This window comes from Leucopleurus acutus, assembly GCF_964270905.1.
Source record: "Leucopleurus acutus genome assembly, chromosome: 19".
NCBI classification, from domain to species: Eukaryota; Metazoa; Chordata; class Mammalia; order Artiodactyla; family Delphinidae; genus Leucopleurus; species Leucopleurus acutus.
In genome coordinates this window covers 35539780-35559260 of record NC_139161.1, presented here as the reverse complement: position 1 = coordinate 35559260, position 19481 = coordinate 35539780, and the positions used below count along the sequence as shown (strand labels likewise).

Below are 19481 nucleotides of genomic sequence, written 5' to 3'. Positions count from 1 at the left end.
CAGAGGTCTGTCAATTTTGTTTACCCTTTCAAAAAGCAGCTCTTGTTTTTATTGATTTTTTTTTCAATTTTTAGTCTCTATTTTATTTATTTCCTATCTGATCTTTATACTTTCCTTCCTTCTGCTGATTTTAGGTTTTGTTTGTTGTTTGTCTAATTCTTTTAGGTAGTAGATTAGGTTGTTTGTTTTAGATTTTTTTTTTTTTTGAGGAAGGCCTGTATCTCTATGAACTCCCTCTAAACACTGCTTTTGCTGCATCCCATAGATTTTGTATGGTGTGTTTTCTTTGTCATTTGTCTCAAGTTATTTTTTAATTTCCATTTTGATTTCTTCATTGACCCATTAGTTTTTTAGTAGCATGTTGTTTTGTCTCCATGTAAACCATTTTTTTTTCTGATTTATTTTCCTGTGGTTAATTTCTAGTTTCATGCCATTGTGGTCAGAGAGATGCTGGAAATAACTTCTATACTCTTATATTTGTTGACATTTGTTCTGTACCCTAATATGTGGTTAATCCTAGAAAATGTTTCATGTGCACTTGAAAGGAATGTGTAATCCAGTTTTTTGTTTTGTTGTATTTTGTTTATGTAAATGTCCTGAAAATTTCAACAAAATCTAACTGTTTTATTGCATCATCTAGTCTCTGTTGCCTTACTGATTTTCTGTCTAGAAGATCTGTCCTTTGATGTGAGTGGAGTGTTAAAGTCTCCTACTATCATTGTTTTACCATCAGTTTCTCCCTTTATGTCTGTTAGTATTTGTTTTATGTATTTGGATGCATATATCTTGATAAGTATAAATTCCTCTTCTTGTATTGATACCTTTATCATTATATAGTGTCCGTATTTATCTTTCTTTATGGTCTTTGCTTTAAAGTCTGTTTTGTCTGATTTGAGTATTGCAACCCCTATTTTCTTGGCATTTCCATTTGCATGAAATATCTTTATCCATCCTGTTCACTTTCATTCTATGTGTGTTCTTTGACCTAAAGTGGGTCTTTCATAGGCAGTATTTTGTAGGCTCTTGTTTTTTTATCCACTCTGCTACTCTTTGTCTTTTGATTGGAACATTTAGTCCACTGACACTTAAGATGATTATTGATAAATATGTATTTATTGCCATTTTAAACCTTGTTTTCCAGTTGATTCTATGTTTCTTCTTTGTTCCTTTTTTTTTCTTTTTAATTTTCTTTTTGTGGTTTGATGATTTCCTTTTAGTTTTGTATATTCTCTTTATGTTCTCTTCTTTTTGGTTTTCGTGAATTTATTTTACGTTTTTTATTTGTGGTTATCCTGTTTTTCAAGTACGTTAATGCTTTGCTATATCTACTTACTTTAGACTGAGTCATATAGGCTCAAACATGTTATAAAACAAAACAAAAGAGAAGAAAACAAAACAAAACAAAAACTATGTTTTCTTACTCCCTCCTCCACATTTTATGATTTTGGTGTCTTTTTTTTCATCTTCATGTTTATCCTTTTGCTGTGCCTTGTGTTTATCATCACTTCCACAAGTAGATCTTTTTGATTTGTATACTGGCTTATTTAAGTAATTTACTCTCCAATTGTGATTTTCACTTTCCTATGTATTCTTGCTTTTTTTTTTTTTCTATTTAGAGAAGACCTTTCAATATTTCTTTTAGGATTGGTTTAGTTTTCTTTTAGTTTTTGCTCGTCTGAGAAATTCTTTATCTCTCCTTCTATTCTAAATGATAATCTTGCTGGGTATATTCTTCTAGGTTGCAGATTTTTCTCTTTCAGGAGTTTGCACATATCTTGCCTCTCCCTTTTGGCCTGCAATATTTCTGTAGACAGATCAGCTGATAGACTTATGGGGGTTCCCTTGTAAAGAACTCTTTTTTTTTTTTCTCTTGCTGCCTTTAGAATCCTCTCTTTAACTTTTGCCACTTTTATTATAATATGTCTTGGTGTAGGTCTGTTTGGGTTCATCTTTTTTGGGACCTTCTGTGCTTCCTATATCTGGATATCTATTTCCTTCTTTATACTTGGGAAGTTTTCAGCTATAATTTCTTCAAATACATTTCAATCCCCCTTTCTCTTTCTTCTCTTTCTGGAACCCCTATTATATGTAGATTGGCATGCTTTATATTATCCTATAAGTCTCTAATATTGCCTTCATTTTTTTTTTCAATCTGGCTTTCTGTCTGCTGTTCTGATTGGGTGATTTCCATTACTGTATCTTCCAGATCATTTATTCATTCTTCTGCATTATTTATTCTGCTAGTCATTGCCTTTAGCTCAGCTTTTGTCTTGGCAAATGAGTTTCCTCAGTTTTCTTGGCTCCTCCATTACTTTTTTACAGTAATCTGCAGTTCTGTTGATAGCCTTTCTTCAATATTTTTATTACCTCCTTTTTGAACTTGGTGTCTATTAGACTGATGAGGTCTGTTTCATTGTTTGTTCCTTCAGGGGACTCCTCTTGGTCTTTTAACTGAGAATTGTTCCTCTGCTTCTTCATTTTATTTATACTTCTCTTATTCTGTGAGTTTAGGAGAAACAATTATCTACTGTAGTCTTGAAGGGGTATTTATATGTGAGATTGTCCCTGTGTAGCTTGTGTAGTTTTAATATTTTTGGCACAATGGCTATTTGTAGTTTAGATGCTTGCTGCCTCTTTCCTTGACAGGTGCTGGTCATTATCCTCCTGCCAGGGGGTGTGCAAGAGTGTCAGTGAGTATGCTCCTTGGGCTTGCACTAGTGTAGGCAGCAACTGACACCGGCTCATAAGTCTTTTAGTAGTGGTGGAAACACATGCCCACCTCTGGAGCATACTATGGTGGCAGCAGCAACTCACACCTGCCCCTGGATCTCATGTAGGCAGTTTCCTGTTGCTTGTGAGCTTGCATGGGGAAAGAGGCTCTTATGGTGGTCCCACCCCTCTCTTCACATGCCTCCCAACAATGGTGACTTGTCTTTCTGGCAGGCCCAGGCCCTTACATGTACACCCTCAGTTGCCACACTCTAGGCCCTTCATGCTGTCTCCACACAGCCAACCCATGTCCTCTCCCCAGGTCTGACCTCCAAACCTGAGCTTTAGCACCCAGCCCCAGCCCACACTGGCAGACAAGCATCTCAGACTGGGGAGTGCATAGTGGTTGTACTGACCATATGTGCAGGTACATTTCACCTTCCATAAACCAGTTGCTGCACCCTTCTCCAAGGTTCCAAAACTCCTTCTCCATCCAGGCTGATCTCCCTGCCAGTGAAGGAACTTTCCAGGGTGCAAGAACATTTCCTCCTTCACTGCTCCCTCCATGGGGCACAGGTCCCATCCCAATTCCTTTCTCTCTCTTTTTTATTTCCTTTTGTCCTACCTGGTTACATGGAGGCTTTCTTGACCTTTCAGAAGTCTGGGGTCTTCTGCCAGTGTTCAGTAGATGTTCTGTGTGAATCATTCCACATATAGATGTATTTCTGATGTATTTGTGGGAGGAGGTGAGCTCCATATCCTACTCCTCTGCCATCTTGATCACTCTCCCAAACTCCATTATTTTAATGTCTGTATCATTTGTTCTGTAGTTCCCTTTCTTATTCCTCATATTATCTATATGTACCATCTCTTTTTATTCATGAAATTTGTTGATCATCTTTATTTTACATTTTTTTATAATTTAATTGATTTCAGTTTTATTCTTTATCATTCTTTCTTCTACTTTTTTTAATCTTTTTCTATCATTGCTGCAACAAATTACTACAAATTGCTTTTAAAAATCACAAACATTATTTTACAGTTCTGGAGGTCAGAAGTCTGACACAAATCCCACCACTCCAAAAGCAAGGAGTCCACAGTGCTGCAGTACTTTATGGAGGCTCTAGGAGAAAATCTTTTTCCTTTCCAGCATCTTGCAATTGTCCACATTCCTTGATTTGTGGCATTTGCCCTTCACCTTTAAAGTAAATAATGTTAGGTCAAATCCTTATATTGCATTACTCTGATCTCAGTTTCCTGCCTACCTCTTCCACTTTTAAGGACACTTATGAATATACTTGGCATACTCAGATAAAACAGGATCATTTTTCTATTTTAAGATCATCTGGTTAGCATGTAATTCCATCTGCAATATTAATTCCCTGGTGCTATACAACCTAACATATTCACAGGTTCTGGGGATTAGGATATAGATCTCTTTGGGAAGCCATTATTCTTCTTTTCACCTAATTTTTAAGTCTATTTTTACTATCATTTTGAAATAAATGTTTAACTTTTTAACTTTCAGCCTTCCATATATTCTAATTTATGCCTATAAACTGCATTCTCTAACTTTTAGTATATTGATTATGCATTACTATTCAGACCAAATATTCTCTCTGTTTTTCTCTCTCTCTTTTCTTTTATAACTCATGAATTACTTAGAAATATTTCTTAATTTATAGATACAAGAAGCTCTGTTAGTTATATTTTTGTAATTGGCATTAATTGCATTGTAGTGTAGTCAGAGAATATTTTATGAAAATTTTGTCATTTGAAAGTGTTCCAATTTGCTTGAAAATAATATATATTTTGCAGTTATTTTTGCAGTGTCTGAAGTGTTCCCATTGGGGCAGGTTAATGATATTTTTCAAATATGGAATATCCTTATTTAAACTTTTTCTATTTCACCAATTACTGAAAGAAATGTCTTTTTAAAGTCTTTTCCCCTAATTAAGCATTTGTCTACTTTCTACTAATAACTATCATTTTTTTTTCTTTTGAGAATATATTATTAGCTGCATGCCATTTAAAAACTTGTATCTTCATTAATTTTACTTTTTACATTATGGAATGATGCTATATATCTCTAGCAATTGAGATATTTTATCTGATTTATTTATCCAATAGATAGAGATAGATTACTCAAGTGGACCTAATATAACCACAAGAGTCCTTCAAAGTGAAAGGAGTCAGAAGCAGAGGTCAAAGCAATGCACTGTGAGGATTTCACCTACCTTAAATTGTAAATTAAAGCCTACTTATTCTATTATTAATATAACCATACTAGCTTTATTTTTATTAGAATTTACTTGTATATGAAGTTTCATCTTATCCTTTCAAACTTTCTGAATTCATACATTGCCATTGAATCTCTTGTACATGGCTTATTGCTGCTATCCAGTCTGGTCATCTTCACATTTTCTTTCCTCAGGTTACTATGAATTATCAGTTCATGCCATCTAAAACACAGAACTATGTTATAGGAATAAAAAGTTACTCACTAAATAACTGAGAGATTTTAGGATTCAAATAGATTGAGAGGGTATAAATTTCAAGTTAACATTTTACTTGATTCTCTTAAGTTCACAAGGCTAGGCTTTTGTAGAAATGACAGTCTCAGAGGGAGATCTCACTCTTCTGTATTTGAAACTCTCTCCTGAGTCCAGTTTACTGTTTTCTTTTTCAGTGTATGTCTTCAAGCCTCTCAAATAAGTAGCTGCACACCTTTTTCTGGAAATACTTCTCTTCCCTCCCAAAGAGAGAACATCACAAGTTCTCAAGTTTTCCTTATATATTCATGGAAGACAACTCCTTGGGGAGATGGCAAAATCACAGTGCTGAGTTTTATGCCCATGAGGCTGCTTGGGGATGATCCAACTCTTGTTCAATCTTTCTTTTCAATTCCATCAAATAAATTACTTTTCCCAATAAAGTAAGCAATATTTATTTTCTCCTAGGAAAGACAATAAAACCTCAGGTTAAGCAAAATAATTCCCTTTTTAATTTGGCTTAGTTTATTGACTTTTGGCTATATTTCTTTGTTATTAAAAGACATTTGGTTATTTTCTCTTAGATGAACACACTTGAAATAACAACTAAAGAAGAGGTGAAACAAACTATACTAAATCCAAATGGCTGCCTCTTTGTTACTTGAATTGTGAGGCAGGGGGAGGAATGTAATTTCTGTTTTATTTCTTTATCACACCATTCTGCTGCATAAAGATGAAAATAGGGATAACCACCTAGAGTGAAGAAATATTTTTTAATTGCATATTTTTTTCTTCATCACATACATGCATACCAGAGGTCTAGAAAAATACTGCTTTTATTTATATATCTAAAACTGAATCTATACAACTTAGTGCCTCCTTGAAAGGCAAAGACTTCTGAATATATATAGCAATTACACACGGGTGTAAGGATGTTTGTAAGGTGACTATATAAAATTTTCCCAAGGAGTTGGATATGTTTTTCCAATCACAAGCTTGGAAAAAATTGTGCATTATTGCTTTGATTAGCAAATAATACTTGTTTTTTAGAAGCAACTTACAGTTGAATTTATGGCTGACTTCTACCTAAATTCCGAATAAAGAAATATAGTTAATGAGGTATCATAGTTCTAATAATTATATAAAAATAAATATTGAGGAAACAAAATCCCATAGAATTGATCAGAAGATAGTCAGGTAAGCCAAGTGTTACATAGAAAAAAATATTTTATTACATGTAATTTTATAAGGTATTTTTTTTAGAATAAGGCAATTTAATAAATGCCAAGATTAAATGGTTAGTGGAATCAGATCACTGGGGAACTGGTTAGAAAGCAAACTTCTTTTCCAATGCAAGAACAATTGTTTTTTCAGGGCCATATTTTAAACTCCAGATCCTATGTAAATATTTGTTTTAATGAAATTGTTCCTACTTGGTCTCAATATTTACACTAAGCTTTTTGCTCCCATGAGAAATATGTGTATCTATTATTGTGGATGTATCATATAAAGGAACCATTATATATCTTTTATTGCAAAGTATTTTGCATGCCCACTATGTGGAAAGCACTGAGAGGTCCAGTGAGGAATTTGTAGATGACTCTGCCTTCAAGGAGTTTTCAAAGGAATAGGAAAAATATGTGCTTATTTGAAAACTTCCATGGCTGGATTATAATCACCTGGGGAACTTATATAAAACCAAGAACCAAGCCCCATCCCTGACCAATTAAATCTGAATCTCTAAGGTTAGAGATGTAGGCCTCATTAATTTTTTAACATATATTTTTAAGTAATTTGAGATGTTACATAAAAGTTTAAAAATATGACAATTTCCTTTAAACTTCACCTAATTTTCTTTAAATTTCTCTAAATGGTAACGTTTAACATAACCACTGAACACTATTCAAAACCCCCAAATTAACATTGCTCCAGTGCTATTAACTAGTATAGACATTTTGTTCAGATTTTATCAATTTGCCCAATAATGTTATTTTCTGGACCAGGATTAAATCCAGGATCACACAATGAATTTAGTTATCATGTATCCTTAGTGTCTTTTAATTTGGAATAATTCTTCAGTCTTTATCTTTTATGGTCTTAATATTTTTGCAGAATGCTAGACAGCTATTTTGTAGAATGTCCCTCAGTTCAGTTTCCTGAAGATAATGTTAAGGGTTTTTAATTTATTTTTTATTAAAAACTTTATTTTCACAGAGCAAAACTAAGAAGAAGGTATAGAGATTTCCCATATATTGCCTGTTCCATATATACATAGCCTCCACAATTATCAAAACCCCCATCAGAGGAAAACATTTGTTATGGTTAGTGAACCTACAGTGACACACTATAATCACCCAAAATCTATAGTTTACATTGGGTTCACTCCTTGTGTTATACTTTCTATGGGTTTGGACAAATATATAATGAAATGTATCCAACATTAAAACATCATACAGAGTATTTCACTGCCCTAAAAATCCTCTGTGGTCTGGATTTTCATCTCTCTCACTCCTCTAACACCTGGCAATGACTCATGTTTCTATTGTTTTCATAATTTTGTCTTTTCCAGAATGTCATATTTTGATAGAAATTGCATTGAACCTGTAGATTGCCTTGGGTAATATGTTCATTTTAACAGCATTAATTCTTCTAATCCATGAGTACAGTATAGCTTAATTTGTTGTGTTGTCTTTAATTTTTTTTTTCATCAATGTTTTATGGTTTTCTAAGTATAGCTCTTTTAACTCCTTGGTTATATTTATCCCTAGGTATTTTATTCTTTTTGATGTGATTGTAAATGGGATTGTTTTCTTAATTTCTCTTTCTGATAGTTTGTTATTAGTATGTAGAAACACAATAGATTTCTGTATATTAATTTGTAACCTGTAAATGTACTGAATTCATTTGGTAATTATATTTTTTTGGTGGCATTATTAGGATTTTAAATATATAACATCATGCCACCTGCAGATAGTTTTACTTCTTCCTTTCCAATTTGGGTTTCTTTTATTTCTTTTTATCGTTTGTTGTAGCTTTGATTTCCAGAACTATGTTGAATAAAAGTGGTGAGAGTGGGCATCCTTGCCTTGTTTTTTATCTTAGAGGAAATGTTTTCAGGTTTTCACTATGGAGTATGATGTTGGCTGTAAGTTTTTCATATACAGCCTTTATTATGTTGAGGTATTTTCCCTCTATATTTACCTTGTTGAGAGTTTTTATCATAAATGGCTGTTGAATTTTGTCAAAAGCCTTTTCTGTCTATTGAGATGATCATATGACTTTTATTTTTCAAGTTGTTAATGTGGTGTATCGTACTGATTGATTTGCAGATATTGAACTTTCCTTGCATCTCTGGGATAATTCCCACTACCTCATTGTGTATGTTCCCTTTAATGTATTGTTGAATTCAGTTTGCTAATATTCTGTTGAAGATTTTTTCATATATGTTCATCAATAATATTGGCCTGTATTTGTTTGTGCGTTTATGGTGTCTTTGTCTGATTTTGGTATCAGGTTATCCTGATACTCATTTTAGGCTTGTAAAATGAGTTCAAAAGCATGCTTTCCTCTTAACTTTTTTTGTAATAGTTGGAGAAGGATAGGTGTTAACTATTCTTTAATTAAAAAAAATTTGGAACATAGTTGATTTACAATGTTGTGTTAGTTTCAGTTGTACAGCAAAGTGAATGAATTTTACATATACAGATATCCACTTTTTTTTTTTTAGATTCTTTTCCCATATAGGCCATTACAGAGTACTGACTAGAGTTCCTTGTGCTATACAGCACGTTCTTAGTAGTTATCTATTTTATATATAGTAGTGTGTAACTATATACAAAACCTTCTGTTTTGTAAATAAGTTCACTTGTACCTTTTTTTTTTTAGATTCCATATATAAGTGATATCACATGATATTTCTTCTTCTCTGTCTGACCTACTTCACTCATAAAGACAATCTCTAGGTCCAACCATGTTGCTGCAAATGGCATTATTTTGCTCTCTTTTATGGCTGAGTAATATTCTATTGTATATATGTACCGCATTTTCTTTATCCATTCCCCTGTTGATGGACATTTAGGTTGCTTCCATGTTCTGGCTATTGTAAATAATGCTGCAATGAACATTGGGGTACATGTATGTTTCTGAATTATGGTTTTCTCTGGGTATAACCCAGGAGTAGGATTGCTCTGTCATATGGTAGTTAAATTTTTAGTTTTTTAAGGAAACTCCATACTGTTCTCCATCGTGGCTGTACCAATTTACATTCCCACCAACAATGTAGGAGGGTTCCCTGCTCTCCATACCCTCTCCAGCATTTATTTGTAGATTTTTTGATGATGGCCATTCTGACCTGTGTGAGGTAATACCTCATTGTAGTTTTGATTTGTATTTCTCTAATAATTAGTGATGTTGAGCATTTTTTTCATGTGTTTTTGGCCATCTGTATGTCTTCTTTGGAGAAATATCTATTTAGATCTTCTGCCCATTTTTTGATTATTTGTTTTTTTGATATTGAGCTGCATAAGCTGTTTGTATATTTTGGAGATTAATCCCTTGTTGGTAGCTTCATTTGCAAATATTTTCTCCCATTCTAAGGGTTCTCTTGTTTTGTCTATGGTTTCCTTTGTTGTTTAAAAGGTTTTAAGTTTCTCTAGGTCCCATTTGTTTATTTTTGTTTTTATTTTCATTACTCTAGGAGGTGGATCAAAAAAGATCTTGTTGTGATTTATGTCAAAAAAATAAAAAATCCTAGGAAACAAAAGTCTAGGAACAGACATCTTCACAGGTGAATTTCATAAAGAATAGTTAGCACCTATCTATTTTGCTGGGATTTTTTTTTGTTGTTGTTGTTACTGGTTCAATTTTATTATTGGTAATTGGTCTGCTCATAAAAGAATCAGCTTTTTGTTTTGTTGAATTCTATGTACAATTTTATTGATTTATTCTCTAATCCTTAGGATTTTTTTATTTAATATGCTCTTATTTTTCTAATTTTCTAAGGTGAAAACTCAGATTATTGATTTTAGATTTTTCTTCCTTTTTGATATTTACATTCAGTGCTATAAATTTCCCTCTGAGCTCTGCTTTTTTGCTGCATGCCACAAATTTTGCTTTTATGTTTTCATTTTCATTTAGTTCAAAATTATTTTTTTAATCTCTTGAGATTTCTTTTTTGACCCTTGTGCTATTTAGGATGGTGTTATTTAGTCTCTAAGTATTTTTGGATTTTCCAGTTATCTTTCTGTTATTGATTTCTAGTTTAATTCCACTGTGGTTTGAGAGCAGGTATTATGATTTCTCCTCTTATAACTTGTTAAGGTGTATTTTATTGCCCAGACTGTGGTTTACCTTGGTGAATATTCCATTTGAGCTTGAGGAAAATGTGTATTCTGCTGTTTTGGGATAAAGTAGTCTATACATGTCAATTATATCTAGTTGATTGATGGTGTTGTTGAGTTCAGCTATGTCCTTATTAATTTTCTGCGGGCTAGATCTGTCCATTTCTGCTACAGGGATATTGATGTTTCCAACTATGAATAGTGGATACATTTATTTCTTCTTGCAGTTCTATTAGTTTTTGCCTCATGTAGTTTGATGCTCCGTTGTAGATCTTGAAGATCATTATGTCTCCTTGGAGAATTGACCCCTTTATCATTTTGTAATACTTGTCTTTTTCCCTAATAACCTTCCTTGTTTTGAATCTACTCTGAAATTAATACAGCTACCCTTGCTTTTTTTGACTTGTGTTAGCATCGCATGCTTTTCTCCATCTGTTTATTTTTAATCTATGTGTCTTTATATCCAAAGCAAGTTTCTTGTAAACAACATATATAGTTGGGTTTTGCTTTTTGATCCACTGTGACAATCTCTATCTTTTAATTGGTGCACTAAGGCCATTAACTTTCAAAGTGATTATTGATATAGTTGGATTAATAGTTACTATATTTGCTACTGTTCCTATTTGTTGCCCTTGTTCTTTATTCCTACTTATGTCTTTTTTTTGCATTTTGTTGTTTTAATTGAGCATTTTAAAATAATTTTATCATCTCTTTTTCTCAACATATCCGTTATACTTCTCCCCCCACCTTTATTTTTATTTTACTTTATTTTTTTAGTGGTTGTCCTCAAGTTCACAATATACACTTTCAACTAATCCAAGTTCACTTTCAAATAACACAATACCACTTCACAGATAGTGTGACTATCTTATAACAAAACATTTCTAATTCCACCACTTTCATTCTTTATACAATTTCTGTCATTTACTTCACATACATAAAAACATACATCTGTGGTTTGATTTCTGATAATAATTTGGGGAAATTGTCAGTCATTATTGTTTCAAATATTTCACTGTTCTTTTCTTTATTCTTCTGCTGTTATTGCTGTTATATCATGTATGTTACACCTTTTTTTTTACTTGTCCTGTAGTCCTCGGATATTCTATTCTTTGTTTTTCAGTCTTTATTCTCTTTTCAGTTTTGGAGTTTTCTACTGAAATCTCCTCAATCTCATAGGTTCTTTCCTCAGTGGTGTCCACACTACTAATAAGACCATCAAATGCTTTTTTCATTTCTGTTGCAGTGTTTTTGGTCTCTAGCATTTCCTTTTAGTTCTTTCTTAGGATTTCCATCTCTCTGTTTACTTTGCCTATCTGTTCTTGCATGATGTCTACTTTATCCAGCAGAGCCCTTAGCATACTCTTCATAGTTGTTTTAAATTCCTGATCTGGTAATTCCAACATTTCTGTTATGTCTGATTCCAATGCTTGCTCTATCTCTTCAAATTATATTTTATATCTTTTAGTATGCCTTGTAACTTTTTTCTTCATAGCCAGATATGATGTTCCTGGGTAAAGTGAACTACTATAAATAAGCCTTTAGAAATGTGTTGGTAAGTTTTGAGGGGAAAGGAGCATTCTATAGTCCCAGAATTAAGTCTCAGTCTTTTAATGAGGTTATGCACTGGACTCTGATTTCCACAAGTGTGTCTCAGTGTTTTATCCCCCCTTAGATAGGACAGGAGGGCTAGAGTGGGTTGCAGTTGGTTATTTCCCTTCTCTCATGTGGAAGGCTAGAGCTCACTGGAGTTGTATATTTCACTCACCAGAGGTCAATTAGATTTCTATAAAACCCCAGCAGGTTAGGTTCTGGCTAACTAGTTTTCCCTGCTGGCAGGCCTCGATAAGAACAGAGTACTCTAGAGTATTTCATAATGGTTCTTTTTCTGGAACTAGAAAACATGAAGGGGTTTCCCTCATTTATTGTGAGATCCTGGTGAAGCTCTTGAATGTAAGTCTCACAAAATTTGGGGGCTTCCCTATGCCTGGGACTCCCTAGAATTTTTTTTAACCTCTCAGAGTTGCCCACACTGAGTCTCCAGCAATTCATCAATTACACTTTAGTGTTTCCTTTGCTAGCCCTGGTTTCCATGACAGTTTCCATTTGTGAATCTCTGTTCCAATAAGCCATGACTCCCTGTATTTGTTTATCCCCTCCAAGCTCAGGGGCAGCAGTTTACTCTATGTCCTTCCTTGTCTTATAGATTTGAGGAGATTTATTGATTTTTCTGTCTGTTCAGCTTTCTATTTGTTGTTAGAGAAGAGTGGGAACTCATAACTGCTTACATTCTTAATTAAAGGCTATTTTCTTTTAATATCACCCAATTAATACTATGTTCTACTCAGTGTATCATATGAGGAGGCACATGATGACCATTTGTCTCATTATTGGTAATGCTAATTTTTAAAGTGGTGTCTCACAGCTTTCTCTACTGTAAAAATACTATTCTTCCTTTGTAATTAATAAGTAGTATTGTGGTGAGATATTTGAGATGATGTAAATATCCTGATTTTCATTATACCTTTGCCTATTGATTTTAGTATATATTGACACAATAAATTATTACTCTGGTATTTGCCAAAGGGTGATTTTTTTTTTTTGGTTTATAAAATGTAATTTTATTTTATGTTACTCTGTTGTTACATAGGGCATAACATTTTCACAAGGCCTTTTTGGGACTACAGTCGATGATTATTAGCAACATACAATAGTGGTCCAACTCTCTAACAATCACTAGACAAACTGGACACCCTCTCACATGTGCACAAATCTGCATGGAAAAGTACTAAAGTTTTAGACTTGGACTTGTGTATTTTATTTCCCCTTTCTAGTGTATTAAGAAATGACATGCACTTTCATTTGCCAAAAGCAATGCTTGTATTCTGGCAGCAACATGCTACTTCTATTACATAGTAAAGTGAATACCAGAACTACAAAGGCAGAAGGTGTAAGTGAATTTTTATTGGGAAGGGAAGTTGTCAACTTAAACAGCAGCAAATGAAGAATGAATGAGGAAACTCCCTGTTGTCACAGATATGCAAGACCTCCATCATATATGATACAGGAGGCATTTTAACTTGTGACCTCCAGCCTCAGAATGTCAACTGCTTTTCCATTCAATCTAATACTTCTGGTTTCCTACCAAAAAGGAATATATTAAGAGGATGGAAAAGTTGCTTTACTGAAAGAAAACCCCCAAAGAAGAGTTAAGGGAGGGAATGTAGAAATCAGGAAGTTATGCAGAACACTCTTTAAACTGTAATTAACTACATTTTCATATCTTCACAGTAATACAAAACACAGTCACTTGCAGAACTGGTTCAGATTACTTAAATACCAGATACATTTTTAGTCCTCTACATAAGTGTTTGGAAGTTACTTATGTTTATATGAAATGAAGCTATTAATACTTTTCTACAGCAGTAACTGCACACCAGAAAGGCCAAGACAAACACAAATCAAGGAATGGAGTTTTCCCAAAGCTGTGGTGTGAAAAGACTATAAACAGTTGATCCCATACACATGAATGGGTTTCTTTGCTATAGGAAATCCAAATGGAATAAGGAATGGAGATGAGTAAAAAGGTTTCTTGAGGGGAAGAAGGATGACACCCTGTATGCACTTAGTTCTCTGCCTCTCTGCCGCATCACATTCTTCTCCTGCACTGTCTGATGTCTATAATGTTAGGTTGTCTCTAAGCAACTGCATGATGAGGGTGCTGTCTTTGTATGAGTCTTCATTCAGTGTATCAAGTTCTGCAATGGCCTCATCAAAAGCTGTTTTAGCCAGTGTGCAGGCAAGTTCTGGGTTATTAAGGATCTCATAGTAAAATACAGAAAAGTTAAGAGCCAACACCAGGAGGATTGGGTGTGTGGGTTGCATCTCTTTCTTGCTTATATCAAAAGCCTCTTGGTAAGCTCCTTGGGAATTATCTATCGTTTGTTTCCGATCATCACCACAAGCAACTTCAGCAAGGTACCGGAAGTAATCTCCCTTCATCTTCAGATAGAAGATCTTACTCTCTGGATTGTTTGCATTGGCTATTAAATACTTATCCAACAATTCCAGGACCGTGGTGCAGATGGACGGCAGTTCGGACTCCACTTTCTCCCGATAGTCCTTAATCAGCTGCAGCTCCTTGTCAGAGGTGTCGGTCTTCTGCTTGATGCTCGAGATGACCCTCCAGGCGGACCTGCGGCCCTTGCCCACGTTCTTGTAGGCCACCGAGAGCAGGTTGTGCTCCTCGTTGGACAGCTCGGAGCCCTGCTCCGTCACGATCTTCATGCAGGCGGCCATGTCATCGTAGCGCTCAGCCTGCTCGGCCAGCTTGGCCTTCTGGATCAACTCCGTCTTCTCCATGGGGCCGGGGACAGGACAGCGAGGGTGAGCACTGACCCGGATGCCGAGGAGGAGTGCGGAGGGCCTTCATGTCTCCGCGGCCGCGGCGCAAGTCCCACCACTTTGATCCGCCTTTGGCTTTAGCCGAGGACCCTCCCGTCTCCCCAAAGGGTGATTTTGTATTCCATTCATTCATTCTACATTTAATTGGAATGTTATGTAAGAAATAATTATCCATTTATTTCATTTATGTGTTTATTCTACTATTATTTATATCAATATGGCCTCATGGATATTTGTTTTCTTCTGTGGATTATAATTCAATATTATATTATTTATTTTTTGCCTAATTGTCCCATATTTTGGCATTGAGAGCCCCTTCAAATGACATATGGTACATAGCCTCTTCATTAACAGTAATGAAGAGGAGAAAAAGAGAATACAAAAGACCATTATAGAAAAACAGTGAGAGCCAGAAAAAAAGAACACTTCTGTGGGATCTCCAGGAATGTGTAAAATTAGCTATGTACAGTAGTTCCATTCCCCACCCCCTCAACTGTGGGAGATTTGTTCTAAGTCCCTCCACCATGGTTACCAAAATCCATTGAGCTCAAGTCCCTTATATAAAGCAGCATAGTACAGTTGGCCCCCTCTACTCACAGATTCTGCTTCCTGGAATAGGGAGTGCCAACTGTATAGTGCTTACATCAAAGAAAAGTACTTGATCTGGGAAGAGATGGAGGTGAATAAAAATCATACAAAAATAGCATTATGCAATATTTCCCAATAATCCAAAGATTATATGATGATATAAATAATTGGAGAGAAAAAGATATATTGATGGTGTTCAGAATTATAAAATTTTAAGTTTCTTTATGATTCTTGAGTAAAAATATAATTATCTTTCAATTAATTTCTGGGTATTCAATTGTTTTCTGGGTATATTTCTTTAATCCACCAACTGACTAATACAGGAAGACTTCTTATAGGAACAAAAGCAAATAAAATAAAGTGATCACAATGAATTCTATTATCATTGTAAACCTAGATTATATAAATTAATCTGTTTTCACTATCATTTCATTACTAGCCTTATTGTGATTTTTAATTTTCTTATATTTTAAAAATATCAGTCTAGAATGCATAAATATCAGTCTAATTCAAATTTCCCACTCCCCCATAACCTCCAAGGAGTAATTTGTGAAAGAACCTGAAGACAACCAGGATTTGGAAGTTAGTAAATTGTTAAGTTTGTCATGTATGAATTTCTCAAACCCTGTTTCTTAAGCTAGAGGGAAAAAACATATCACATGTGATGTATAAGAATTAGTCAACAGAAAGTGGCTTTTAAAAAATGCAAAGTGCTTGCCTATCCTTACCCAGCACTTCTCCTCCAAGTCCCTACTAAAATTGAGCTAAGAATAATTTGTTACTGATGTGATGTGACTTATCCTTCAGTTGAATTGAGATTAAAAAATATTGAGACTAATAGGTCTAATACTTTATTGATCTCATTTATAGATTCATCAAAAATGGTAAGTGCTTTTGCTACTACCTATTTTGATGAAAGTATTTATTGTCCCCAAATCTTATTTTTATATCACTGGTTCATGATCAGGTTTATTTTTATAAGTGGTAAAATAGGTTTGTTTGTTTTTTAAGGGCAAATAACGCAAATATATCTTCAAATAGATGTTTCTGTTCACCAATTATGTCTCCTATTTCCGAGTTTACTTTGGTGTTAGTGACCTATCTCCAGGTCAAAAACCATAATCATGGGTGTATCTGAATTGTTGTCTGCTCAACGTGCTGCAAAAATTAATAAAACAAAGTGATTCTTAAGTTTAGCTTGATAGCTATACTTCAAAAGTTCTATGAATATGGGGAAGGCTGTGCAAATAACTAAACTTAGAATCATGACATCAGGATATCAGTTTAATCTTTGCCATTTTAGAATTGTGTAATCCATCAAGTTTCTTGGTGTATTTAGACCTCATTTTTCTCATCTCTAAACTAAATGTGGAAGGATTAGATAGCCTCTAATATTCCCTTCAGCTCCAGGAAAATACTTTTTTAGTTGAACTATTACTATAACAATTTTCGAAATAAACCTATACAATCTGTGACTTTTATTAATGGTTGAGGCTTAGCTAAGCTTTAAAGTTTCCAAATTGATTTGATTTGATATTTTTGGGAAAACTTTATGTAGAAAATCAAATATAACATATATAGAGACCTAGGAGATAGTTGGAGATTTATAGAGATCATATTCTTAGCACTGCTAACATTATAATTTACAGAATATTACTCCAAATCTACCCACTTCTTAATCCTACATGAGGGCTTATATAATGTTGCTGCACCAAGCACTTAATGCAGTTTCAGAAATCATCTGCATATTTTTTAAAGAAAATATTGTTGGCTTTGAAGTTTTATGTGAAACACGAGGAAAGTGAAGTAGTCAAATACATTTATAGAAAATATTAAAGTTGAACAAGTACGAATGACAAAGGAAGCTCAAGTGGATATACAATTCAAATTGATTCTGTTTCTTTTCAATCTCACACTCTCTCTCTCCATGGAGATATACCAGGGAAGATGTGACCGTAGAATAGAGAATACATGATTTTGTATGTAATTACACACTGTTTCCATGGTGTGTGTGTGTGTGTCTGTCTGTTTGTGTGTGTGTGTCAATAGGGTTTTATAGGTGTTTTGTAAACCCAGTGCCCTCAAACTAGTCAGAAAAGCTAGAAGATGTTCCCAAAGATTCTGTCTTCATTAGTGAGATGTTAGGGGGAATAGAAAACTAAGATTTCAAAGTACTTACTCTATAACTACTATTGTATTAGATTCTCTGAATTATCTCACTTGATAGCCTTAATAAACTTGTTATTTTGGTATTGCCATATCTAAAGTTAGCAAGATGAGTCCAAGAGAGTTTAAAGCATTTTTTTCAGAATTTAAATGGCTAGTGGAATTTGATTTAAAACCTGCACCAATTTGACCTCTGTACCCAGGCTTGAGGAAAGCAATTGCGGGAAAGAATAATCGTAAGGCTAAGAGAACTTTTTGCTTCTCTAAAGAAGCAAAAACACAGAAGGCTAATCTGGGAAGTTATAAATTCTGATAAAGGGATTGTGTTGCCTACACAAACAATGATGTGACCAGATTCTCCTTTGTACCATGGCATGTGACCATTGAGTGAAACACTCGATGGAGTTTCCAGGAGTACCTTCTTGTCCTGCCCATGCTTCTCGGACACTGTAGCCTGTTCCTTGCCCTAGTCTTGTGTTTATATCCCTATCTGAGGAATATTACAGAGAAAACAAGGTACAAATGAAGATCAAAAAGATAGCTCAAGTTAATTCAGTCAAATGATGGAAGTACTTTTCAGTTTTTCACTGAACATGTGTGAATATTAAAGGAAAAGGTGTGGGCTTTTTAAGGCAAAGCAGTATCTACTTCAGAGATAGCTGCTTCTAAGTGCATTTAATTTGGTGCAATTTTTGCCCCAGTAATCAAGCATTTTCCACTACAGCAGCATTTCTCAATCTCAGTCCTGTCAACATTGTGTTGAGTGGGGTTGTCTATACATTGTAGGATGTTTAGCAGCACCCCTGGCCTCTACTCCCTAGGAGTCAGTATCATCTTCACAGTTGTGACTATCAAAAATATCTCCAGAAATTTCAAAATGTCTCCTGTTTTATTTTAAATTAATTTTTATTGGAGTCTGGTTGCTTTACAATGTTGTGATAGCCTCCACTGCACAACAAAATGAATCAGCCACAGTGAGTATAAAAAAGCAGCAAAGACAAAAGTATAATATATTTTGCTTTTGTTTCTTTATGTAACAATGCATTCAGTCTCTATCTTTTGTCTGGTAGTTGTAATAAGGGGTTGATAGTCAGATTTCTTACTGTTAAGCTGAATCATGACTAGGTGACAATTTAATTAGATCGTTTATTAGTCTCAAGTCCTACCACCAACCTCTTATATTTTTCTGCCTTTGTATTCTTGTTGTATTTGAACTGGGAGAAGTTGGCCATAATTTCCAATATTTTATAGTTCATCTTTGGATTCAACTTCAGCACTGACTTTGAATATAATATCTTGAGAATGTGCAAGATTCTGCTAATTCTCTCTGCTTAACATCTCCTCCACAGCTGAAAACCTTGGGGAGAGGGAATGCTGAAACAATTGATGTGTCCACTCATTTAGGACTCAGATGTCTCTAAATTCTAAATGTATACGGTTGGGTAAAGTTTAGACTATGTCTATCATTTCATTTTCTTATAAATGTCTGAAAACACTACCCCCAAAATGCCACTCAACTTTTTCTTTTTCTTTTTTGCTTTTGTGCTATGGGCAAATTATGAGCTATAAGATACACAGCTTATTTGAGTAGGATAATCATTGAACATATACTGACACACATATTCCCACTTCCAAAGGCTTGTTTCAGAATTAGTCTTTAAAAGACTAATTATTAAGGGCATTTTAATTTTTTATGTGCAAACTTCTCTGTTTTTTATTTTTAATTTTTATTTTATATTGGAGTAGAGTTGATTAACAATGTTTTGTTAGTTTCATGTGTACA

General features: G+C 34.2%; 1 protein-coding gene across 1 annotated transcript; it reads right to left on the bottom strand.

Moving 5' to 3' along the window:
- Positions 1–14079: 14079 nt before the first annotated feature.
- LOC309975207 (14-3-3 protein theta-like) lies at positions 14080–16986 on the bottom strand. Its single transcript, XM_082860178.1, has one exon. It carries the CDS (start codon positions 14900–14902, stop codon positions 14219–14221), a length of 684 nt encoding a protein of 227 aa, XP_082716304.1. The 5' UTR covers positions 14903–16986; the 3' UTR covers positions 14080–14218.
- Positions 16987–19481: the final 2495 nt, after the last annotated feature.

Excerpts from the sequence above, each read along its gene's own strand:
- LOC309975207 (XM_082860178.1), bottom strand. The coding sequence starts at position 14,902 with ATGGAGAAGACGGAGTTGATCCAGAAGGCCAAGCTGGCCGAGCAGGCT.